The sequence below is a fragment of the Pseudomyrmex gracilis genome, unplaced genomic scaffold (genome assembly GCF_002006095.1).
Source record: "Pseudomyrmex gracilis isolate BER0280 unplaced genomic scaffold, ASM200609v1 scaffold_115, whole genome shotgun sequence".
NCBI lineage: Eukaryota > Metazoa > Arthropoda > Insecta > Hymenoptera > Formicidae > Pseudomyrmex > Pseudomyrmex gracilis.
This window is the reverse complement of record NW_018020699.1, coordinates 131620-159571: the sequence shown is the minus strand read 5'-3', so window position 1 is coordinate 159571 and position 27952 is coordinate 131620. Positions and strand designations below refer to the sequence as shown.

The 27952-nt window shown below is 39.9% G+C and overlaps 1 protein-coding gene across 1 annotated transcript in view; it reads right to left on the bottom strand.

Moving 5' to 3' along the window:
- The window catches only part of LOC109856343 (pituitary homeobox x), a 31279-nt gene that overhangs the window by 1234 nt on the left and 2093 nt on the right, over positions 1–27952 (bottom strand). The window contains exons 2-4 of the mRNA XM_020431486.1: positions 27682–27945; positions 13638–13832; positions 12157–12413 (exon numbers count right to left, since the gene is read on the bottom strand). Of these exons, the coding sequence (XP_020287075.1) occupies positions 12157–12413; positions 13638–13832; positions 27682–27945 (716 nt within the window). The remainder of the gene's footprint in view (positions 1–12156; positions 12414–13637; positions 13833–27681; positions 27946–27952) is intronic.

Here is a 27952-nt window from a genome sequence, read left to right as displayed (position 1 = left end):
CCGAAAAAATTGTATTCTTGTTTTGAGGATATCCCACTTACTTTAAGTATATTTTATACTAAAATAGGCGCCAAGAAGAGTTTCTTATTTTAAGAGGAAAATCCTCTAAATAGTAATATTGATAAGAATATATGCTGATTAGAATATAAAAAGCCTCTATAGAAAAACATATATATCTCACTATCGAAAAAGACTATATTTTTAAAATTAAGAATATATTCTTAATTTCAGAAGAATATCATCTAAAATCTTTAAGAAGATTTTTTAAGTATAAAATCTTCTACTTACGAGAATATAATTTTTTCGGTGTAGAAATTTGATAAAAAAAGTATGAATCTTAGCCTCGATATTTTATTCTTCAAATGCAAAATGATTTTAAGTGACAGTTTGTTTTTTTTCACGGTAAACAGCTACTTTCTGCTTTTCAGATTTTACTGTTAACATGTATCGTAAGCTCGTACATCGAAAACTAGAGAAAGAAGGAAAAAAGCAACGCGTAGATTTCACAATTGCGCTCGTACGTCACGTGTTATTAGTCACAAACGAAGAAAATAACGCGGGCGGCAGTTTGCTTCGCGATAAACAGCAAGGCAAGTTCCGAGACAAATAGCAAGAAGAGCTCCTCCCGAGCTCCTCCATCCTGAAATATGACGGCGTTAATTCAAGGCAGCCCTCTTCTTTTGCGCTCAATGGCAATGGCGAACCTCGTCAGTCGTTTTCCATCCTCTTTTTTTTTTTGCTTACTTTTCAACCCAGCCGGTGTCTTTCGAAGATACGGTCTCTCTTTCTCGAACGAACAGCCCCGTTCGTTCTAACAATTATACGGGCGGTTGCGCTCAGATACACGTCGCTCTGGCGTAACTGTAAGGCAAGGAGCGAGGGAAAATGCGACATACGAACGATCGTGAGTAAGTATTCAGCAGAGGGACGGTCGGGTTTTTGAAGATAGGGAAGGCAGAAACCAGAGGAAGGAAGATATTTCGAGGGTGAGAGCGCAACGCGCTCTCTGAAGAAGGTCGGGAGAATATTCCGTAAGATGGATGGCCCTACGATCACGCCGTGGAAACGCTAAGAGGCGCGACGGGTCATTGAAAGTGGGAGCGGAAGACTAGCTAATGAAGAATAATGTCCTTTCCTCTCTCGACGATTATTCTTGAAACGTAGCGCGCGCGCGACAGAACCGAATTTGCTAGTAATCTCGATTGTGATGACTGGTAGAAAAAAGTAAAAAAATTATTAAAAAAAAAAGTAATTACACACAGAATAGAGTCTGTTGATTTACGCGATATATATCGCCGCGTCTTTTGAAGCCAAAAACGCGCATTTATAATTCAGGCCATTTTTCTGAAAAAAAAAATAAAATAAAATAAAATGTCAAAAAAAAGTAAATAATTGTGAAGAAGCACATATTGTAGTATTTTATAACTATTTGTACGGCGCGATAGCGATATTTTATCTACTGTTTTACTTTTCGCGAAGGGATTTATTTTGGCTCTTGAAATTACGCGAAAAAAATTTACATATAGAAATATTTTCTCTCTCACGTTCGCAAGAAACCACGCGAGAAACATCATTGAATTTTACGAAGCGGGCGCGGGAGTAACTGTAGTCGCGACACACCATGGACGACAGTGGTAAGCCCAGGAGGGAGTAAACTCGATAGAGGACAGAATGGTAGGTACTGGCGGGCGAAAGATGCCGCGACTCGAGAATCAATAAACTCTCTCTCGCGTAAAGGCGGCACGGTGTATACACACAAGGTGCCGCGCCCATAAAGTTTTAACGGCAACGCGGAATCTCGAGCGATATATACTATATATGGGTGAAATAGCCGCGATATGTAGAAGATAATAATATATCTAATGCTCCTGTGATTCACAAAAAAAGGTCGTAAATTTGACGAATATATAACGCGCGAAAATCGCGAGCAAAAACTATCGCTTGATTCCGACTTTGTGTTTCAACATTTCAACCCGAACGAATTCGCGAATCGCGTGGGAAGTCACTGGGAATACACCGGGATACGACGTAAATGCGTACCAACAACAATATGTGTGTATCGCGTTCTGATAATAATTCATAACGCAATTAATCAGCACATTATGTTAATCTCATTAATAGCCATTTCCAATCCAATTCGCGACGAGTGTCCACAAAATATCGAAGCAACAAGCTGCATTGCACGTGTAAAATCTATTTTACCATTATATATATATATATATATATATGATTTCCGCGATCGTAACTTTCGAGAGTAGAAAAAATAGCACGATATTGTAAAAAGAGACATCTGCCCATCGTACGTCTGCAGTTCTTTTCGCACAATTAATCGTAGTAGAAAAGCAACGTATCGGAGCGATTCGCCGACAGTGCCGAGAACATCGAAGAAGTTACGGTGGTCCGAGAGAGAGTAGCGGTCTGGTAGATGCGATAAATCGAATCCAGTGTTTTCCGCCTGGCAACCGGCGCGGCGCGGAGAACAATGGCCCCCGTCACGTCATTCGGGCAATAAAACCTCATCAAATCACGACCCCTCGCCACCGTGTAAGCCTTCGTTCGTTCGCTCGCGTGCGCTCGGCTCAATCTACGAAAGCTTATATAAATGTAATGAGACCGTGACCGGGGGTGTCTCATCAATCACACCCCCTATGCTTCTTTCCCCTTCCTTCCCACTGCCCCATGTCCCGTCCCATCGCCGGCGTCGCTTTTCCCTGCCGCCGGTCGTCTTCTTCGGTGCCGCACATACGTCTACGTAGCTACATAGACACCCTCGAACACCGCACCGGCTCGTCCGCGGTAATCCCCGTGACTTAACATCGAGCTCTGGGCAACCGCGATTTGTTCCATTGCGCTCAGAAGTTGCGCGCCACGCCGCGCCGTTAGTTCCTCGGTCAAGAGAGAGTCTTAGGTACTTGGAACCTCTCCGACTCTTGAATAAGGCCTATTTAAGCGAAACAGTTTCCAAACGTTATCGCGTCGGGCCGGGGCCGTTTCTCGCCCTGTTTTATATCACCGATTTCTAGCGCTATTTATACGTGGATTAGAAAGTCAATTAGTATTTATGGTTAGTGAATTACTGCATAATAATTTTTTTTATAACATTGATTCAAAATTTCAATGTAGAATATGCTTGTTAATTAAATATGACAAACAATATGAGATAAAAAGGCTATATCATGGCTTTCTGGTTGTTTCAAATTTCCCACACCGAAAAAATTATATTCTTGCAAGTAGAAGATTTTATATTTAAAAAATCTTCTTAAAGATTTTAGATGATATTCATCTGAAATTAAGAATATATTCTTTATTTAAGAATATATTCTTTATTTAAGAATATATTCTTTATTTAAAAATATATTCTTAATTTAAGAATATAGTCTTTTTCGATAGTGAGATATATATGTTATATATCTCTCTATTTTTCTATAGAGGCTTTTTTTATTCTAATCAGTATATATTCTTATCAATATTACTATTTAGAGGATTGTCTTCTTAAAATAAGAAACTCTTCTTGGCGCCTATTTTAGTATAAAATATACTTAAAGTAAGTGGAATATCTTCAAAACAAGAGAATACAATTTTTTCGGTGTAACATTACATATATCGGTATTTGTAATCGTAATTTCATAACTAGTTTCTATGCCTAGATTGGATATCTGATGATCGGAAACTGCAAAAAGACTGAAAAATTTCGATTTGCTTCGACATTTACGATTATCGTTTTCCAGTGCGAAAAATTAGCCGACGAGCGCACTTGCAAAAAATCTAGATACCTAATCTAGATCACTTTGCTTTGATAAATTCTAAATAATTTGATTAAATTCAAGTGTATAAACTTATATATATATAATAAGAATCTGCAAAGAACAATAATTATTAGATACATATAGAATTCTTTTAACATTTATTTTATATATTCTGCATTGATATATATATATATATGTTGTAAATTTTAAAGATGTAGAGAAAAGAAAAGATGAACGTACGGCGCGTGTAAACGCGCAACATGTAAATCTCCGCGCATAACGTGTAAAATCATATTAATTTATTTAAATTTTTTATACAACCAGATTAACGATCCCGACTATTCTTCGCGCGAAACTCGCGTGAGCCGATACAAGATCCGCGTTCTTTGCGAGACGAAGGAAAAGGAAGAAGAAAGAGAAAGAGAGACCGAAGGAGGACCGAGCCGAAGGAGGTGGAACGTTGTAGAAGGGAGAGGAACCTGACATTCGCGTAGGGTAGAGATGGTGATGGTGGTCGCGTCGGAGGGGAAACCCGAAGGGGGGAGTCTGAGGGAAGGTTAGTCGTGGGTGTACATAGAGAGACGGAGAGACTGAGAACGCAACGGGAGAGCGAAAAGGAGAGACGCATGGACGAGGAAACGGAGGTGGAGGAGGATAATATTGATCCCCTCGTAGCCCCGCCCCTCCTCGCCCAGCCGACGCCATCATTATATTATCCACCATCCCTCCGTCTCCGTTTCCCGACGTGTGCGCACACCTACAACCTCTCGAAATTCGCGAAACCATACGGATCACGCGCGCGTGTTCTCAAAGAGAGAGAGAGAGAGTTCATTCGAAAACTTGGAAAATATGGAAGAACATTTCTTTCATCCTCCTTGTTGTGCGCTTTTCGGATTCTCTCTTCACCGTTCCGTCAGTTTCTTCAACATTCTCTAAGCTGTTATCTCCTCTATCTTGTCGTTTCCTTTTCACGTCAAAAGGAAAGGGATGAGAAGCGACTCGAGAAAGCAACACAACACAAGGAGAATTCTCTCCGCGGCGCGGGTTTCTCCCGAAAATCTTGCAAGGACTGAGAAGCGCGCGCGGAAGCGCCACTTCATTAAAAATAAATTCCGTGAAGGAGCAGACGGATATCCGGGGGCTTCGCGAGGATTTGACGCCGCAGACTCGCGCTTCCTCATTCTCTCTATATCCCGCTCTCTCCATCTTTTCCCGTCTCTCTCGCTCGCGTTGTTCCCTTCTCTCTACATACGCTCTCACCTATCCATAATTCGACGTACCTTTCTCGTTTGTCTCGGTGTGTAAGTTCTCTATCTCTCTCTCTCTCCGCAATGTTCTCCATTTCTCTTCTACGCTTTTATTGTATCGCGAGTTGTGTAGTTTAACTTTTATTTATCAAAAAACTCTTACATTTTATCTTTTTTTTTTATACTACACATCCTAATCTCGTAAATAATCTTTTCTTTATATAAAAAAACACTAAAAATTCTATGTAAAAAATATAAATTTGAAAAATTAAAAAAAGATCAATAAAACCTCTCTCTCTCTCTCTCTCTCTCGATGAAAACTTGCGGATAAATTCAATATAGATGATTCAATATACGGATGTCATAAAACTTCCAACGACATTTTGACACATATAATATCATTTATCACGAATTCTCAATTCTTTACCTTTTGTTTTTTGAAATTTACTAATCGGTCATCATCATTTTCCCGTCGAACTCGATGTCGCGAACATCCGTATGTGTATCATTATCGAATATGTTAATTATTGACGTTATTAGCATTATCATCGGTATATATTTAATGGCTTTTATTTCATCACTTTGCTCGGTCGTTTGGTATAAACGCTATTTCGCATTAATAAAATTCATCATTTGTGTTAAAAGCGCGAATGATCGCTGGTGGTGGCGAAATGAACAGGTGTGTGACGACACACACACACACACCGTGTTCGCGCGGCGCCGAAAACGGGTACCGCTACAGCGCGGTGTGCGACGCCACTTCGTTAAAAGTAAATTCTGTGAAGTATACCGCCGGATATCCGGGGGCTTCGCGGGGATTTGACGGTGGCGCGAAGGTGGAAAACCTTTTGTCTGTCGGGAATAAGCGGTTCGCCACTCGTAACTTTGAACTACTCCTACATCTCTTCGTGAAAGCTCTCGCGACATCGTCCGCGATTTATAACAACATCCCGCCTTTGCTCCCGCGTGAAACTCGAACGTTTCTTTCGGCCGAGAGAAAAGTTGGCGCTAACTAATTTCTATATCAATATTCTCATTCAAGTATCCCGCGCCCATTTGTTCGCGGACAAAAATTAATTTCTCCTTTTTTTTTTTCCGGTGCAAGACAACGTTTCGGCAATTTTTTAAATGTTCCGTTTCTTGGGAAAATAAAATACATTTGATACACAAAGAAAGCAGCTGCTCGCTTATGGCAAGCTCGCTTACCGCAACCATCATGGCCGCCAGGATGAATCTCCTTTCCTTCCTTCCTCTCTCTTTCTCTCTCTTTCTCTCTCTCTCTCTCTCTCTCTTTTTTTTCTCGTTCCTTCTCTCTTGCTTCTTCTTTACGATATCTCTCTCGACTCTAGCTTTAACCCTCTTTTTTTGTCGTGAACAGACTTTTCTCTCTTTTTCTCTCTGCTGTTTCTTTACATGCACACGCGTTCGCTTCCTCTCGCACGCGAAATATACTCTCCGTCTTCTGGTCGGTCCTCTCTCTCTCTTTCTCGTCGTCTTGCTTCTTACCGCGCCCTCCGCACCCGGGTCTCGGGTTCCAACAGTGGCGTCTCCATAAATCTCGCTATAACGTCGAGATGGATCAGCGAGAATGGCCACGTCCGACAGAGGAAACGGGCAACACGGTTGCGTTTGTATCGTTGCATACACTCTCGTACATACGTAGTGTGTAGATGTGCACGCGCGTATATATACATACATATATACGTTCGAGGGTGGGATCGGTACAGAAATGCGGCTCGGGTCGGTGAACACGCGGACAAACCGTCGGCCATCAGGAGTGGATACGAAGAAAATTCGTCACGTTTCAACCGTGACAACGCAGAAGTTCGTTCGCGTGTGTAAATCAACAGCTTGGAATAGTTGATGCACGATTTCCGCGTGAAAAGTAAAGAAAATATATCACATATATGTGCTTTCATTTTGCAACGTATATTTTTCTACTCTATCAAGTCAATGCGTCAATTTAATTTCATAAGATCAATTAAAAATGACCGATGTTTAAAATGCTATCGGTAATTATCATAAAAAAACAAGATTCAAAAATCGCAAGGAAGTATATAAAAATTTAAGAAAGACTTTTGTAAGTTGATAATTCAAAACTTAGAGCTGAGGGTTGATATTCGAAAAGTTTCGCAAAAATTTGCATCGGGGAAAGTTTTGCCATTAGACCGCTTGTATCTCATTCTTATGCTTTATTGTGCGCTTTGCACCAGTATCCAATGGAAACCGGAAGGATACGACCGAAAACGGAAAACGGAGAAATCGTTCGTGTTAAAAACGCCGCGGAGAACGGCGCTGAACGATACAAACGGCGTACGCGAGAGAGCTCGGCCCGTACGACGCGGAATGGGAAGCTCCGGGCTTTCTCCATCTCTTTCTCTCTCCAGCAGGGTGAGTAGTTTTATGGATTTTTTTTTATCGCTGTGTATGTGTGCGTGTATGTGTGTATATGTGCTGGTGGACCGTAACAGCTGCAGCCGGTGGGATTCGGATATTCAATGTCGGCGTACCTGTATGGATATTAAATTAACACCCGTAAGCCGCGAGTATTAACAACTTTGCAAAAGATTATACGAGATTATGAGCTCAAGCGGAACACGTGATTTTTAATGCCGCGCCGCGTCCCCCGTCCTACTAGGAGCCTTCGCGAGCCTCCTTCATTTCTTTGTAATTTATAAATAGTTACGACTCATTGCCCACGTTTACCGCCAATTCGTTTCCGGTTAAATGCACGTTTTCCTGTTTCTTTTTTTTTTTTTTTTTTTTTTATCCGTTCGATTTTATTGGAGAGTCTGTCAGAGGCGAACGATATTCTCTTTTGCAATATCGACGATATCGCGAAAGTATATACTTGCACGAGTTTGTGCGCGGGTACTTTAGTATTTTTTAGAAAAACACTGACACTTATCATGACATTTTTTATTTCTTTCGTTCATTTAATTAAAAAAAAAAACAACTGTCCGTCGTTATTTTGTTATCTTTATCAGAAAAATAAATTTATGCTCATCAACTGATCTTTGAAATCTCGAAAACATTTTTTGTCGCAACAAACAGAACCGGCATAAAAAAAATGTTAAATATGCTAAATGATTAAGACTATATATAAAGCATTTTGCAATATTTAAACAATGAAATTTTTAAAGCCTCGGTAGCGTTTTGCAACAGAATTGTAGAACGCGCTTCGATGTTCCGTATCAAAAATACAATACTCGATAGAAGATTAACTGCCGCCGCTTTGAATCCTGATTCGCTTATAGAGCGCGCACAACTCGCGCCCGTTGCCATTTTTCATCTCGTTCAACGTGATATTAACTTGAAAACGACCACTCTCGGACATTACCGTAAAGCCGATCGGTATCTCCGTTTCGATCCGCTCTAAAGCTAAAGCTTTAGTCTCCAAAAGGGAGTCTCTTTCGCGGGATAAAAACTTATTACAGTGCGTAAACATTAAATTGAATTTGAGAATCATATATATATATATATTTGTAGAGTATTTCACGGTTGATATATAAATTTGTCAAACAGGTGCTTAATCATCACCTTTGAATCGCGCTTCGAATTTCATTTACATGTGCAACTTTAACGAAACAAAAGTATTAGGTCTACCGGTAAAGTTCTGTCCGTTTTTGGAATAAAACAAAATACAAAATTTTTCTTACCGTCAATAAACTTGATTAAATAATATAATTGCCATTATTATATATTAATGATTTCTTGCCAGCGTGAGGACAATTTGTATATCTTATTTTTAAAAAATTAAGAAAAATTTGTATTTTGTTTTATTCCAAAAACGGACAGAACTTTCCGGTAGACCTAATATAATATTTATGTATTAATTAATGAGATCTAAATATAAACACAACCTTACTTATTTTCAAATCTTTAATTTAGTTCTATCTCTCTTTGTGTCTTATAATTTTCTTTTATATACTTTTACTTTATAATATCAATCATTCGACGCGAATTTTGATAAAAAAAAAAAAAAAAAAAATTACGGCGTTCCTCTTTATCAAACAGATACATTTGATTTATCGACTAGAGTCTGCGCATAAAGCTGTTACCCGTATTGTAAATTAGTTCGCGGTTATCGCTCGTTATACAAAGATCATTAAAAGATCGCTCATTATACGAGCATTATCGTCGTGCTATATGTACTCGTTATACGATCATGTTGTGCGCGCGTAACTATACTATCTCGCGCGTACTATCATTCTATGAATCCTAAACGCTACCGTACATTCATTACAACCAAGCTGCCGTTGCCACACATACATACGTATATTTTCATTTCGCACGAGCTAGCCACAATTTTTCTCCGCCTGTTTGGTGTTTCATTCCGAAAAAAACCCCAAGACACTCGGTTCGTGTATCGCGCTTTTTTACATTCGCCATAACTTACGAGCTGTGGCAAACACACAGCGGAGGCGACCGACCAACCGAGAGAGAGAGAGAGAGAGCCCAGACACAGAGAGCCAACAGCTGCTACAAGTTCGACGCTAAACCCGTGCAACCATGCATAGGACACGTCGCGATGCAAATCGGCCCGGTGAGATACGGCGGCAGGGGTGGACGAGAGAGAGACGCGTCCGCGAGTGTGCAGCCGAGTGTATGCATCGGAATGCAGTCGAGCGTTGCGCAGCGCGGCCAAAGGTAATAATTGATATATAGCGATAGCATTGGCCGCTGACAGCCGCTAACCCGGCCGAATACGGATGACACTCGGTAATCCTCACTCTCATACCGGTTAGTGTCCCACCTATATTCCGCGGCGTCCCATTTCCCATTCCCATGGTGTGTAAGCTCGGTTTCTCTCTCTCTCTCTCTCTCTCTCTCTCTCTCTCTCTTTCTCTCTGCTTTCTATCTGTCCCGCTCTGTGCTATCTCTCGGTCCCTTTCGCGCTCGCGTAACCTGCCCCTCGCGCTCTTCGACCGGACCGAGGTGTACGTATATATTCTGGATGTGTGTCGGCCGCGCCGTAATCAGGGATTCAGGGGCGGGGGGGGTGGATGATTGCACGGGGGGAGAAAGAGATAGACTCGGTGGGAATTGAACGGAGAACGAAAAGAGAGCAAGAGAGAGAGAGAGAGAGAGAGAGGCCTAGGAAGAAGAGAGAGAGAGAGAGAGAGAGAGAGGGAAGCATTGCCAGACAGGAGGCTGGAGGACGACGACTCTCGTGCACCAGCCAGAGCGCCGCCACGAGGTGTGCGGTGCAACCATACTAATCCGCCGATGGATTTATGGTCTTAATCACCGGCGGATTATCTCGGACAGCCGCGCTCTGCTGCCACCGACCGAAACATACGCCTGCCTCTTTGCAGATAACTGTATACCCGGTTTCGCGCGCTCAACCTCTCTCTCTCTCTCTCTCTTGCCGTCTTTCTCTCTCTCTCTCTCTTTTTCCATTCTGTTTCTATCTGTCTGTGTTTCCTCTTCGGCGTTTCTCTATTTCTCTCTCTCGCTCTCGTTTTCTCCTTCCTCCGTTCCAATGTGACGTTTTACTCGGATCTTTTACTCGGCACCAGGGATTTCTAATGACGTTACGCTGAGAAAATGAGTCCGCGTGCCGTGAGCGAACAACAATAAATTGTCGACACACATAGTTTAGTTTCAATGAGATTGTTTTTCCGGATTTATTACGCGAATATAGAGAGAGCGCAAATTGACGAACTTAAAGATTTTTAATCTTTTTCATTCCAAAACATCGAGATTCCGTTTTTTTATTTGCGAAAGATAGATAATTACCATCAAGCGGAGAAACTTAAGCACAAGCCTCTCTCTGAGGTAGAGGCTCTATCATTTTCCATTATCGCGATCTAAAGGCGACGAGAGTTAAACTCCGAGCTAACGAAGATCGCGCGGATGGGAAAAGATGTCTCTTCGCACTTGAAGTGCGAGAGCGAAGGGAGGTTTAAAATGAAGAATGATGCCTCCCCATAACAGCATTACAGCTTGCGAACGAGCGCGGCGCCGCGGTGAGCTGCAGCGTCGCGACGGTCGGGGATCTGCAGCGTTTTGGTACATGGCGTATAGCACCGTGGCGGGAACACCGTACCACGCTGTGTGTGGTTCTATAAATCCACCGGGGCTTACGGGCGCAAAGCCTCCCCTGCGGCCTGTGTGCGCGCGGGGCACTCTCTCTCTCTCTCACCTCTCTTTCCCCGTGTGCGCGACCTCCTATCTGCCTCTCCCTCTCTTCTTCCTTCCTTTTCCATCACCCCCGTATTCTGTATCCTCTTTCGCGGTGACTTGTCCACGCATACTTTGTCCACACTTTGCCATCTCGACCAAATGCCGAGACCGTGTAAACGTTCTCTTTGCGAGAAATGCGAGCGCGCGGAACTATTCGCGCTTCGAAGTCGGATCGCTCGGACCGCGCGCGCGCCGCTCGATCCACGTCGTTTGTTCACGAATCAAGACAAGAGAGGATTTATAAAGTGCTTTCGGATTTGCGAACTTTCTAACAGTCTACAGTCTTTCTGTAAACGCGAGCCGTTACCGAGTGTCGCGGCGTAGTGTCTTTTTGTTTTTTTTGTGACTTTAAAAATACGCTCGTAGAAATATCTTCGCGACTGTCGTATATAAAAACGTACAATTGAAATCAACGAAAAATGACCGTGTGTTTACGTGTGTGTGAGATACGAACTACATAATTCTCGAAAATAGTCGTGAATTTTTTTAATGCAATTCATATATTTCAATAAAGTCAATATTTTAATTTTAATAGAATCTTGTAATAAACTATATATATATATATATATTATTGAGAAGTAAAATTAATTACTGTTTAATAGTTAAACAAAAAAAAAAGTTTCATCCTGTGTCTCTATTTCGTTCGCTCATATAGGAATGTTATCTTTGCAATCGATACTTTGGCGCCTCAATGCGTCCATTGTAAAGCGCCTGAAACTGCTTTATTCATTGCGCGGTCTAAAATTTTTGGGCATCGCTCCAATGTTTCTGTTATACTTCTCGCCTTTCCGAAACGATTCCTTAAGAAAACAATCCTTGCTTCGAAATTGCTAATATCTCAGACACTTCACACCAGCGTTCTATATATATCATTTTGCAGAAACTTATCGAGTAATTGAAATATTTATGTGTGCACCAAATATAGTTATTCTAACAAGTAAATGTTTTTTTTAACTTTGTTGATAATATCTTACTCTGACTCGAGCTTCCGTGAGGTTTGTACAGCAAGCTATTTCTTCCCTGGTAGACATGTCCGGGTATCGGTTTCTCATAAACGTCATTTCCAAATTCTGGAGTTGATGCTGCGTAAAGTGTGTCCTCTGTCGCCTTTGACGTTTGTTCTTTTTACCATCCTTGTCGTCGGTATCGTTGACCCCGACCACTCCCCCGGGAGAAACGACACCACCGGCGGCACCCAATTCGTGTTTCACTTCTGGTGGTGTTCGTACACCTGCAAAGTGTTAAGGTATCATATCCTCGACAAAACCACCAAGTCTTTCGAATAAATTCGGTTATAAATGAAAAGTTTTTTAAAAGAACGAATATATCACGGAAATATAGTAATAACAAAAACGTAAATAAAAATTTTAATTTATGATTACATTATTGTAAGATATTTATTTTTTAATGTAAATTTATGTGTGAAACTGTCACAATAGTATATACATATATATATTTATATATATATATGTATTCATTAATTTTTATCTAATTGTTTTATTGAATATGGAAATAGAATTTATATACCGTCACTCCCTACGTATAATCCCATAACTCCAAAACGCAAATTTTAGAGGAGAGCAGTTTAAAAGTTTGAAGCTTCATATAGTTTCCCTAGTTAAGGGATCTTTTGGTTTTAAATTTTTACCATACTTATGAATATTTTTTTTTAATACTTGGTGACCACAAAGAACATGACTTTCTGAGTGTCACTATGCACAATAAACTGAAAATCCCATATGTGACACTTATGTAATTATACGTAGGGAGTGACGATATTTAATAGACATTTTTTAATTAAAATTGTTATATTACATATTTTTTGCGATAAAGATATAATAGATCTATCACGTGATATATATATATATATATATATATGAAGAACTATTCTTCCACTGTATTAAAACAAAGTAATATTTCGAAGGTTTGTTGTTAAGCATAAGACTCTAGGAGATATTTCAATTTGCGCGGATTTGGGACCGTGAGTATGAGCGCTCGAGCTAAGTGTCCCGAACAAACGTGCAAACAAACGGAAGCGACATTTTCCGCGTCTCTTCTGCTCGCCGCCATCCACCATTTCTGCGCATTCGTTCTAGAATACCGTGCAAACGCGGGAGACGATCGTGTTCGGCAAAATTTCCCTCTCTTTCGTAAATTTTGATTCGAACAAATACCCTTCAGGTCACAGTATCTAATGTTGAACTTCGAATTACATGTGTATGTGTGTAAAGGAGATTATTCGTGAATATCATATATTTTTCTTTTCGCAAAAGATAGAAAAATATGATGACAGCAATTAGAAAACATTTAAAGACTACAAGAGATGTTAAAATTGTTATAATTTTGATGCTATTAGTTAATTAGTTTTGTGAATTTTAATCTTAGAGAATTTTTTGACGCACGAAGAAATTACATTATCGTATTATTTTATTATTTTTATACAATCAAAACGTACCTTTTCGAATATCCGGCCTGTGAGTGGTGTTCGTGCGGTTTCTGGGCTGACCGGCGGAATATCCACCGGAGGGTGTCGTCGGGGTGGCTCCTGGTGTGCTGGGGTTGCTACCACCGGGGGTATGGGCGCCATGACCTCCGTCGAGTCTTGCAAGACCCCCGTTGGTTTCATCCCCGAAGTCACTCTGCGCCCAGACTGCAAAACACATCACACCCTCTTGCAACGTCGTCTAGGCACATGATAATCCTTATTTATTCCCGGCTGAGGTCGCGCTCATTAATTAGAATGTTTCTTTTCGCGTTCCGCCAAGTCATCCGCGCGCGATTTCGCGACATAATAAATGATACGCTGCCATTTCAGATTCAATAAAGACAAATGGATAAGATAACGATGATGCGACAAATATGCATTGAGTTATCAAATAAATTTTTTTTTGCTAATGTTACTGCGATCAATTGCAATTGCTCGCTATATCAAAATACTTAGAAAAAAAAATTGAAAAAGCGTCTGTAAAAATATTGTCGTTTTTATTTTGAACAAAATATAAAATTGGTTTTTTTATTTTTTTTTTTATTTATTTTTTTTTTTCATTGAACTTCAAATCACATCAATGCATGATAATAATTTTCTCAACAACCATACGTTAAAAAATTCTCGAATCGCGCTCATAGCAAAACAGCAATTCGCGAAATTATAGAGTATATAATTTCTCTTAATAACAGTACATAATTTAAGTGTGAGATGATTTAAATACGCGTATACCTTGTCTACCCTAAATAAAGTTGTTTTGTTGCGGAGAACCCGCCTTCAATCAACAACTTATTTATCGCCTACCGACAAAGTAGGCGTGAAGAAGAAAAAAAAAGCAAAGATGGATTTTCACACTTTGTCGTGTGTATGTGATTCTTATAAGCTTACGTGTGCGTGCGAAGCTACGCACAGTACGGGACTGAGAAGTTAATCGGCTCAGTCGTTTAGCTTCGCTCCGTTTAGTTATATTTGGTTTCCACGGAGGCGGCAAAGAGGAGGGACGTGGTTCACAATTAGTCGGCGCATAACTCGAGTTGATTTAGTGTCGCGGAGCCTACTATACGAAGACACGCGTGTGTCACTCTTCCTTGATATCGTCGAGTATGTATGAGATGCACACGTGTTTGAAGCCGACGTGTATGATGCGAGTAAAGAAGAGACTCTTTATACAATATTTTACACAGATAGTATGTTTCAGACACATGTTTAAACTGAAACTTTTCTAAATTATCTAAGTTTAGCTCTTTTTTTTTTTGGCAAACAGTTGAAGCAGCGTATAATTTAAAGCGACATAAAAATTATTCAAAGTAACATTTTTTCAAAGAACTTTTTAGGAAATCAATCCAACAAACAAAATACAATCAAGTTGATTTTAGATTTTAAATTGTTTATTTGTTAAATTAATTTAGTATACAAAACACACACAAAATTTTATCGATCTTAATCACTTTATTTATTTGTTTTTATACGTAATCATATATATCCTAAAAAATTTCCTACTTTTTCTTTGATTTGTTAATCATCGTTTATGTCTCACATCGCTTTGATAATTGATAAAAGTGTATTTGGAACGATAAGGAAAATGATGACGAAAGATCTCACGAAAACTTTCGACATCTATTTCGAGTAAAATTGACATCGTGGTAAATATCTCGGTCGTTGGGCATAATTTCATCAAGACGCGCGGTTTCAGCGCGCTCATTGCAAGTACAAAGATTTTTGTTTTTTGGCGAAGCAAGACCTTCTATGTGACGACGCACGAGATATTTTAGTACATACTTCGCGGCGTTAATAATTTACACGTTTCTCGAGTTATAGTTTACTTGTAGAGAGGAAGTTATCAAAATTATCGTTGATAGACACGCTCTCCCGAACAATTGTCGAGACATTCAAATTCAGATTTCTGAGGATAAGTGTCTTACGATAAGTATCGACATTTTTCCGTATTGTCAAAGTTGTCAGAGAAATTATTTGCGCCAACTGTTGTGCCAAATCTCCACAACTATATTGACATGACTTTTTATCATCAAAAATCGCGCGAGTAATGTCCCCCCGAAGAACCGGTAAATCTCTCCCGGGGGCATCGCTATATTTATAGCTCGGCTATAAATTCGCAGAAAGGTGTCCACGCGAAGGGGGGAACGTGGTGAAAATCGTGGTGCACCGTCGCGGAAAATTGATATTGACGAATATCGCGACTTCGCGTCGCGTAAATCAATCTCGCTTATGGCGGCCGTCGCGCGATCATTCTCTTCGCGCGTTCGTTAGATCCGCGCCGGTCGTGTATGTTTACACAATCATTACCGTTATATTTATCGCTTTGCCAGCGGGGATTGAATACAGGGTATAATTTCGGTGAGTCCGGATTTCGACAGTGCGCGCGCACACGCACGGAAATGATCTCTGTTTATTTATGACGATTAGTGTAAGCTACTCTAAATATATTTAAAGTGAAAGTGTCCTAAATCTACGACGGTCTATAACAGTCTCTTCATATGTAAATCAGAGCTTTTTTTTCAACACATTTTTTCTCTATACGCGTTAAGTTTTTTTTTTTTATTTTATTTTATTTCGCATTTGATCCGCGTTTGTTGACAAATATGCAATATAATACAAATGTTACATATAACATCGAAAGCTTGCGATTAAGATGTTTAATTTTACTCGAAATCATTCCACTTTCCGTATCATTTTGTCGGACATGTTCCTTTGCGGATCGTATAAATACGCGAGGCTGCGAGACACACGTCCACTCGGAATTCGTGATTAATTCACCGGCCGTTGAAATGCAAGATGAAACCGCGAACAACGATATTATGCAAGGCGCAAGTGCGGCGTGATCGTCAATCGAGACAAAAGTACAGCCTCGCCGGGCCATGCGCACTGTCACAGTATATCACATCGCGAATGTGATAACGTGAAATTCATCTCCGAAAGAAATTTCATTCATCCGAAGAATGATGATGATCAAGTCGTATGTAAATATGTAACGATCTTCTAATTTGCGGACCGCAAACAGATCGGTCCCTTAAATAGTCGCTCGGTCCGCACGAAAAAACATATGTATAAAGTCTCCCCTAGCATACCGCAAGATCATGTTCGGAAGAGCGGTCTGTTTGTTGAGGGCCCACCCTCTGAAACTCTCTATGTAGTTTTTGAGCAACAAGCAAATAAGCAAATACCAAAACTATTTCTCTGTTTATTAGCTGAAGTAAGAAATAATTATCGAAAAATAAATCGGAGAAATATAAGATAAGACAAACGCGTTAGATTAAAGTGTTGACACTCGAATATTGACTTTATTGATGTTAAAATATATATGACGAGTGTTCGAAACACACGTTTTCGTTCATTCTTTTTTAGACAATTTTTTTATAATCGTTTTGCACAAAAATATTTTTTTCTTTTTTAGTAAACTCCCGAGAGACGTGCGTTATTTCGTCTTTCTAATCGCGCAAAGATAATGTATACCGGGCGTAGAACCTCCCGCACACCGGTGCTTGTATATTATTTCAAGATTAGAGTTAATCACATAATCTACGTCGTGATCCGACTACCTCCACTCGACCTACTCACTCGAGAGTTAAATTTATAGACCACCAATTTCTCACGCTTCAATCTGTTGTCGGATGAACGCACGTACGTAAGATTTTGTATTATCCAACTTTTATACCTAACCTTTTCGAAAAAGCACGTGTCTTTTATATAATATAATTGCGTAATTCAATATTCGATGAATTCAATCTAAAAAAAAATGTGTACTCGCAGATGCGATACGTATTTCACTTTCTCACACACGCAAAAGACCGTCTGAATTTTGAGTAGAAACATTTTAATAATATATGATAATAATAAATATATGTGCGTGTTGGAACGTGGCGCGCAATGAGAGATTTTCCGGAATGTTTTGTCGGTGGATACACTTTCCTCGTGTCTAACGCGCACGTTCCCACGAGATCCCCTGCGGAGTTCTCGGAGGCTTAAGATGTCGTATCATTTGACGGCTGTGTGCTTGTCCGACGGCGGCCACCATGGATTCTCGTGGCGGAGTTAGAGCGCGGGTACGAAAGAGAGGATCCCCGAGAGAGAGGGCGGAATGTGGCCCCGACGATCTCCACCCCGTCCTGTCAAACACGTTCGACACCCCGATCCCCGTTCGCGCGCTCGAGCATTTTCGTTCCTTTAAGAGAGGAAAAGAGTGGAAGAGAGAAAGAAAGAAAGAAAGAGAGATCATATATTGATCCCTCGACCTGAAAACGTCGAAACAATATGAACCTTTCTCTCAGCTGAAGGCTGCTTTGAACGTCGAACGTCTGTCGATGATATTGCGCGAGTCTCTTATAGAGGTATTACGAATATTAATAAATTTTTATCAGAGAGATGTATTACATCACAAAATGTTCAGAACAGCAAGTTCTGAACTGAAATGAAGATTGTGTTTTCAAACATAAAGAAGGTCAAATATCCTCGAAACTGACAAGCTTATATAGAAAGGCATATGCCGGCGCCTCGGCAACCGGAGGCGCTTTCACACCGAACACCAAGTGTCGCGTTGCGTCGGAGGTTCGCACGTGTTTTTTACACAGAGTCCAAAATTCGGTCTCCTCCCCTCCCCCGTAAAAGTAACGAGAGAGAAACACGAGGGGAAAGTAACCATAACAGACGATCGAGCAGACGGGATAAAGAAAGGAAAGAATTAGAGGATGAGAGGAGAGAAGGAGGTATGATAACTAAACGACGCGCGCGAGACAGGTTGTAACTTACAAATTTATTACTTTTTCCTGCGCTTCGAGTTATTTTATGCCAAAGACAAACCGGGACCGTCCTGCGAGAATGAGGGGGGGAAAACGACGACGGGAACGAATATCTCAGCTGCCGCGTCGTGCGCGTTTTTACTCTCGCGGGATATATTAGTGGACCGCGCTAATCCGCACGGATTATTTTACGGAGCGGCTGTGCATGCGAGAGCGTCTTCGCCGTCTCGTCGTCGCTGCCGACGACGACGACGACGACGACGACGACGACGATGGCGACGACGACGACTACGACTACGACGACTACGACGACGACGACGACGACGGTGGTGACAACGATTACACTGTGAAGTCGCGCGCGCATCGTTTTCATCCCGTTCCATTTAGTCCCATCGACTCTCTTCGTCCCGATCCCATGACCTCGGCCATGCCCGAGTTTGCGCTCGAGCTAAGTCGACTTACGCCCTTTTGTCGATATCGCGATGTTACAGTGAACTCTCTGTCACACGGACGTCGCAAACCAAAAACTTCCGTATAATCGGATTCGTGTCTCTCGGGATTTTCATGTATAATAATCTCGCCACAGCAGGGTAACACACTTTCTTAAAGACGGTCCGAATAAGATAATAATCGTCAATATTTGCAAAAAATCACGCTGATAAAAAAATTAAAAACAATTTATATATTTGAAACAATTAAGACTAAGGCTCGTCGAAAATTGTCAACGAAATATATAAGGCTGTACGAGCTATTCGCAGGATGTTTGTGCGGAAACTGTGCGTGTATATATGTATATATATACACATGTAACGAATTCTACTTGTAAATTTTTACAAGTGAGTGTTTTTTGAATTGAAATCTCAATTCTTAAAATATCAAAAAGAATTTATTCTCGCTCGTAATATAAAAATAAGTAATGAATCTAGGTAAGGTCATAAACGAGCAATAAATGGTTGTTAGGAAAAATATATATATATATAATATAATTATCAAATTAATAAATACAATAAAGCCTCTTATATGAATTACTTATATAAACAAACGTTTCGACTCTTAACATGAGTCATCTTCAGTGTTAACAATATAGAAAAATATATAATAAAATAAATACGCTATGTTGGTAATGTAGATGGAGATGTTTTAAAAAATACAGTCTTCTTGAGTGTAAAATTTCATCCTCGAGTCCTAATGAGGTGATAGATCTGCCTACAAATGTTGAGTTGGAATACACTGATATATATTATATATAAAACACAAATTACTCACTCTTGTTAACACTGAAGATGACTCATGTTAAGAGTCGAAACGTTTGTTTATATAAGTAATTCATATAAGGCTTTATTGTATTTATTAATTTGATAATTATATTATATATATATATTTTTCCTAACAACCATTTATTGCTCGTTTATGACCTTACCTAGATTCATTACTCAATTCTTAAATTCATACGGGACGCTGGATTTGCATCTCACATACGAAAGACCCCGGATACCCCCCTAACTAATTTTAAAATATTGCGAAAAAAACTCCTCGGTCAAAAGTCGAACCTGGAATCTCCGGCTTTCCGTGCCATATATATTATATATTTAATATTTACAGACAAAACATGCGAAAAAGTATTATTAAACTAAAAAACAGTTTCCTCTTGTTAAATGTAGCGATATACATTTTTGATGTAACTGGAAGGACTTTCTTCTTTCTATATATATATATATATATTAATCATATAAAATAATATAATGAATATGCAGTTTCAATGTGGTGCGCAATAATTTAACGTGACCGATCGAATTGAAAATTAATATTTGCCTGTAATGCGCAAGAGAGTAAATAATGCACTTTCGTTAATTTTTCGATATACGGGCGAGCATAATCCGGGGTCGTGATAACTGTGCACTGACGTTAAGCCGTGGAAACTATAAAAGCCGCGGATTATGATTTAGGCCACTGTAGTCCGATCTCCGATACAAAATTAACAGCGCGCTGTTATTTCGCGATGCCGCTGCTTTTATCACCCGCAAGTTTTACTCGCGCGCGCCAATAAAGCTCGCTATATATATATATATATATATATATATATATATATATATATACATATATACACGCGTATAATATACGCTACGTCGATCAAAAGATATTTGGCGAACTGACGTTCCGATAATAATTTATTGTCGTAATCAAACCTTCCTCCACGTTATATTCTTTTCTATGAAAAACATATAATAGTAGATTTTGACAGAATAATTAATACGCTTTTTGAAAACGTGGTCCCATTTTATGCGGAGCAATTACCGACCGCCACTGAGAAGGTAATGCGCGAATATGAATAAGTGACACGCGGTGGAAAATTATGGGTGTTTAGCGGACCATAACGCGACAACAAAGAGGGGTTACCGGGGGTTGACAAAATATGCGTATCACGCAGCTGCGGAACGTCCGCAAAGTCGCACGAAATCGCTCGGGTGTCAAATTCTTTTGCGTTTTCACGCTTTTATTGTGTCCGAAAACTGCTGCTAAAATTAAAACTCATTTTTCAATGTTTCGCGAAAAATTTTTCTCGATTAAAAATTAATTTTTGAGATAATTTAAATCGATTCTTCTTTTTTTTGGGATTTATTTTTCATTGTTTTGTTTATTTATTTGCTACCTGTATTCTTTTGACGAATAAAGCGCGAGGCAGAAGCGTGCTTTTCCAAGTTGACACGTTTTTGGGAAAACCAAAATGTGTCACGTATAAGGGATAGAATGACAGACGAGCGCAGCCGTGAGTCCAATAATTACTAAAGCAAGCGATCCCCATAAGAGGAGGAACGTCCGGGAGTTGTGCGCGAGGGGTTGTGAGGTACGACGACGTGGCGAGAGCACCTGCGGGCCCAGCAGCCCGGTCTCGGGCGAGAGAAAGTCTTGGAGAGTCTGCCGCTGGGTCTCCGCCCCTAATCTCGTAATCCTTAGCTTCCTTAGGAAGTCGTTTGTTAGTCAACCGCAACCGGGCGCTATGCGTCACCGTGGCGAAGTATTTTGTGTCCAGAGCGCCTTAAAATTGCTCCGCCTATAAATACGTAAAGACACTCGTGCGCTGCATCACGTCGATAAACGTCGTTTAAACGAGATCTAACACGTTGAAGAATATATATCGCACAGAAATTTTTTATATATAATAGTTGTTCCAATGTCTTCCATGTATATACTTATTTAGTTTTGTACTAATTTCTTTGATAACAATAATATTAATAAGAAATATATAAGGCCTTACGAGCCACGGCACGGAAAGCCGGAGATTCCAGGTTCGACTCCTGGCCGAGGAGTTTTTTTCGCAATATTTTAAAAATTAGTTAGGGGGTATCCGGGGTCTTTCGTATGTGAGATGCAAATCCAGCGTCCCGTATGAATTTAAGAATTGAGATTTCAATTCAAAAAACACTCACTTGTAAAAATTTACAAGTTGAATTCGTTACATGTGTATATATATATATATATATATACACGCACAGTTTCCGCACAAACATCCTGCGAATGGCCCTTATATATTTCTTGTTGACAATTTCAACAAGCCTTAAGTCTCTATTGTTTAATAATATTAATATTTAATTCCAACATCTAGCGGTGTAAAAATTGTTTCACAGCGTTTGATGTTGGAAATCACATGTTTTTAATTAAGGTACAAAGTGTTGAGACAGGAAAAATTTTCGAGTGTTTTATATGTTATCTTTGCGTGTGTGTAAGTCTATTTTCTCGCACAATAAGAATGCGTCACGCACATAGTCGCAACACACAGTCGATTAGTTTGTTTGTCTGACATCGAAACGTCAGAAGAAACCACGTTCCACCTACGAGATAGAATTCGTTATCGCTTGTCAAGCAATTTAGTTTCATGGTGACATGGGAAAAGCATATGGAACCAATGTAGTAACCCGAGAACAAGTGGCTCACTTCGTAGTTGCTTTTAGGGGCGTGCCATAGATATTTCAAAAAAAAAAAAAAAAAATGCTACAAAGTGAAAGATTCCGCCAGAGTAGCTTCTCAGACTGCCTGGCGCTCGGAAAATCATAAGAGTTGGAGAAATTGAGAAGAAATCTTTGAACACAAACGCGCGATCGAGAATAAAAAATATCGCGTTACAAATGTAAAATTATGAGGGAATGACGCGTATTTTTTTCTTTCAACACAAAATCTCATCTTTCTAAATGTAAAAGACTTTCTTAAAAATAAGTATAACATTTTTTCCACAATTATACGTACTGTTATTCGATCGAAAAAAAATTGAATTACGAAGGATGAGAATAAAAGTCAAAACAAATGTCTAATAATATATATAATTCTCAAAATTTAAAGTATATATATACAAATTAACAATTTATTAATTATTTATTATTTAGAAATAAAAAAAAAAAAAATTTTGATTCTCTCATTAGCTCTGAGATATAAAATATGTTAGCACGATGTTCTGACAATCGTGAGATTTGTTGCACGCGTAAATGATTACCGATCTCTCTCGGTTCTCACACATCGGCACGCACAGAAAGTTCGTTCGAGAAAGCAACCCTCGGAAATGAGCCTATATTCCGGTCGCCGGAAACCCATTGAGTACACAAAACCCTGTTGTTGAGGTAGATAGGGACCTGCCTTACCGCAGCTGAGATAATGGGAAGGAAATCAGTTCATTTCTATGTTGATCCCACCAGTTTGGTCCCTGGCGCTTAAAGGATTGCCACGATTGGCTGGCTGATCGAGAAAATCGAACTGGAACATCAGCGCGACCGAAAGACTTGACCGTGTTCGTCGATCCTGAACGATCAAAGAAAGACAACGAAGAGTGAAATGCAAAATTGCATCCGCTAATTGCATTGTTATATTGTTGTTGATTTAGAGATTTATATTTTTTCAACAATTTATTTTCGCTATCAGAAAAATTTGCTACGTAAATAAGCTTGATTTTTTTAAGTAGCATAATCGAAATTAAATTTATTGTGTATCAACATTGTCATTATTGCGTATATACATAATATTATGTAAAGATGATTGTACGTAGCTTCAAGAATTTTCAATGAACAAATGAATTTTGGCTATTGAAGCAATAACACTGTTGTTGGAGTGTATATATTTAAATCCGTTTATTAACCTTTTCGCTCCGGGTCCATATATGGACCAGCAAGAAAAGCGAACGTAATAGATGTTTATAAGGTCAATTTAATGCACTAAATTTAGGAAAAAAATTGAAAAAAATCCTGGTTACTTCTTTGACCTTCAAAATTAACTTTGAAGGGGGGGAGTAGCAGGTTATTATTAACTTTTTTAGCTAAAATGCGAGGTCAATTTTAAAGGAAAAATCCCCGGAGCGAAAAGGTTAAAAATTTGATAGCATAAACGCTTTCGATCTTATATTAGGTCCTTATCAAATGCATTTAAATTTCTTAGATAATATACGTCTGAAGTCAGTCGCGTTTTCACTCTTGTAAAGTGTTGGTCGGGACGGCTAGTGCGACATGGATATTCTCGATCAGCACTGAGCGACGTATATTATATTATCTAAGAAATTTAAATGCATTTGACAAGGACCTAATACAAGGTCGAAAGCGTTTATGCTATCAAATTTTTAATAAACGGATTTAAATATATACACTCCAACAACAGCGTTATTGCTTCAATAGCCAAAATTCATTTGTTCATAATATTATGTGTTTTATATTTTCGTATGATACGATATATAGATACTAACACTAACATTTTAACAACAAACATAGAGAGAGTTTCAGAGTACAATTTCCGCTTCTCGCGGAAATATTTGAACATATTTTCAAAGTTCCGATAATAACCGGTTGAAATCGTTGCGCGACAAAGTTTACCGATACGGAAATCTCGATTTGCGGTCCAATTTCACGTCTAAACGTCTATAAGTTTTGCGGCGAGGAGACTTTTGCGGGTGCATCCCCTGGGGAGACCAGAGGCTAGCCGAGCGCAATTTGTCAACACCATTAGTCCAGGAACGGCACCAAGGGGTTGACTTCGGCGCATCTGCTAGCCCGATCGCGCGTCGCAAGAACCGCGCGATAATAAAGGGGGTGGTTAATGACTAACGGAGGTCTGCGCCGGATCGTAGCAGATGACCGTATGCCGCCCTGTTGGCAAAATATTGGGCCCCGACGGGGTTTAACAGATTTCTCGCGTTGATTCTTCTCGCGCGAATTTTCGCATGCAATCTCTCTCGAACCACCGCGATCGGCTCGATTTCTCGCATCATCATTTTCATTACATAGCGCGGAGGTTGTGCTTTTATCGCGGTCGACGCTGGCATTAATTTCCATCGACGCGCCGATATTAATAGAGCTCGGGCGTAATCCCGCCGCGATATTAATGACAATAATATGTGGGGTAGCGTCCCCGATAGAAATTTTAATTTACTCGCGGCTGCAAGCGCTTCGAATTTGTCAGTGTCGTGTACCTGTTGACCGATCAGGCGCGAATGACAAATAGCTCGCAACTCGGAACTCGCGTGTGAGTTTTAAACGCGAATATATTTAAAATTAGATAGACTGGATATAAATAAAACAAATTTCATATCAAGAGAATGTGAACATATTTGCGCAAAAGCAAAGCAATAATTTCATACCGTAGAATTTCTAACGTAAACCGCACTCGCAACGCGTGTTGCACTCTCTCTACCGAATTCTGACATTTTAACCGATCTCGGATCGAACCGATGTCATCGAAACAAAAACAGATTTCGCCGTAATTCGCCGGTTACAAATTATATGTGAGGGAATTGACGTGATTACTTTCGGCGTCGGGAGAGCGAGCGGAGAAAATTCGACGCGTATTCGCGAGAGAAGAAAAGAAAAGCTCTCGTAAAAGTACCCGCGCGATCTTGAAGTCGCCGCCGCGATGCCGGGATATAGAACTGAAACTGAAACGGGAATAGGTAGGATGCCATTGGAATAAGATCGGGTTTTAGCCGCAGTGTCGGGTTCGAGCCCCGGATAAGTCTGCCTTATCCCGATAAGCCGGTGAGTTAATGAATCACAAAACAGGTGGTGGCGCTGCCACCGAGAGAGGATCGTCCTCTCTCTCGTTGTCTTCGGCGATCGCCGTATGTCGTGTGCTTATACCGAATTCGCCATTGAATGACGATACTTTGCGATAAAACAGAAAGCGGTATAAAGTTCAATTTCGAGATTACATTTTTGAAGGTTTTTTTTTTGAGCTTTCGACATAAAGAATACTGAAGAATTTCTGGGGGGGGGGGGGGGGGTGTGAAAGATTTTCACAAATGCAAATACCAGATTTAGGGAAGTTGACAAAATCTTTTATATTACTTTATTCTCTCTCGTGACAAAAAAATAAACGAGCATAGGTGTTGCGGAGAAATGCGAGTTTCTAACTTCTTCACACACACACACACACACACACACACAGCACGTTGCTAGTGAGAGCACGAAGTTTTTATCTGTCGCTTCGTATCGCGCGTGGAATGACACAACGGGAACCGTGATTATCAAAAAAAGCTATTTGTACTAAAATTTTTATCAGCTGACTGCTTGTCTGGATACTTGACGAGAATCAATGTCGTTTCGCAATCACAAAAGAATCTCCTTTTGATATTGCAATTGGAAAGAAAAATAAAATCAAACTTTATAAAAAAAAAAAAAAAAAAAAAAAAATAGTTTATCTGTGCAGGCAATATGCTGTATATATATATTTATTTCAATACATTCAATATAATCGTAACGTGTATATATTAGATTTGAAACGATCAAGAGAGCATTTGCGCGTGGCGCACGATGTTTCTCGAAATTATTTATCAAAAAATATTAACGCGATTAACAATCGATGGAAATAACACACGTTCTCGTTCGTTTTCGATATTTCCTCTTGGAAAAGAGTAGTAGGAGTGTTTTGCAACAAACGCATCTGAATTGCAGATTATTATTTCGATAAGAGCGCAACGAGGGGAGACGTGTAATATATTAAATTTTGCTTCCTTATCGAGGTTTATCGGCGACGAGAGATGGCGTGTAATTGAATATTTTCAGGTCGTGCGTCATGTTCGCGATTCATCGAACTTGAATCAGCGTCGATCGGACGCGCGAACGCGTCCTCCTATACTTTTTCGCCGAATTATTTCATCGAGTCCGATTGTTCGCGGGTCGCGGACAATCTTTGTTTGTTCGGAAACAAATAAAGAAAGTTTCCCATTTTTTTGTGCAACGTCACTCGCATCAATCTTGTTTGGTAAATAACGTCAAATCGTTCGTGATAATGTACGCGTGATAGCGAAGTTTTCGGCGAAGATACATTCTCGCGATAATTCGCGCGGTGATGCGCTCCGCGTTCAACGATACTAACAAAGTCAGGAAAACTGTACTCTGGATACTTATCGCGCGAATAAATGAGGATCGATAATATCGCCAACAACAAAATCAAGCTGTACAACAAATTAGCTACAAGCGATTACATCGCGATAACGCGATAATGCGGCGACAGTGGAAAAAGCGAAACCCCCGTATCTCGTCGGGATCGATACACAAAGGAACGCACGTCGATTGCAATTACCAAACTCATTCGCGAAGCCACTTTACCGTGACGCGTTATCGCACCTAATCCTTTCATCACAATCTGAAAAGAACGCGGTTTTAGTTCGTTGTAATCTTCTGTATTTACTATACGGCATGTGCAGTAATATATACACCGTATAGATCACAGAACGTGACGTAATTATCACATAATGTGAAGCGCAAGATGTACGTAAGATATGATTTTTTTTTTTGAACGGATATAATTTCTATTTTTTTTTTTTCTATTTAAAAGCAAGACGTACTTTTAAAAATTATGCAAATTTTTTGCTTTGCGGGAAATCAATAAGTCAATCGTTTCTATTGCAGCCTAAGTTTTATTTACTTCATTATGACAAAAATAAATACAGTATTTAATATAATTAGCCACAATTCCGCGTGAGACATGCGACTTGCACGTTTTCGAGATCCGCGACTTATATAGACACCGGATTTTATAGTCGTTTTATCCAGTTGAAAAAGATTTTTTTACTTTGTCATTACATTAACTTCATTCTTATTTTTTCCTCTTATCGTTTGTTTTTTGGCTCAAGCTCCGAAAAGCAAATTACTCACAATTCTCTGTTTGCAATTAAAAATCCTCCAATTTCGAATTTCGAGAGATAGAGAATTTAGCGAGATAGATATATATATACTGTATATATATAATATAATTTTTCGTCGTCTTTAGGTTTGTGAACGACTCACCACGTTTAAGTTTCTCTAGCGGCTCGTGGTGCAGCTGATGACTGGAGTTATGCAGCATCGAGGTATCGTGATGCGAATTACCGTGAAGATCGTGATGGTGCATCGCACTTTGAAGATGGTCCCCGTGGAGACCGGCCATCGAGGCGGTCGCCGCGACCGCGTGCTGATGATGCTGCACCGAGAGACCGCTCGTCGGTCCGATGACGAGATCCTGGAGGCACAGATCGTTACCGCCGCCACCGCCGCCACCTCCGCCACCGCTCAGTACTGCAAT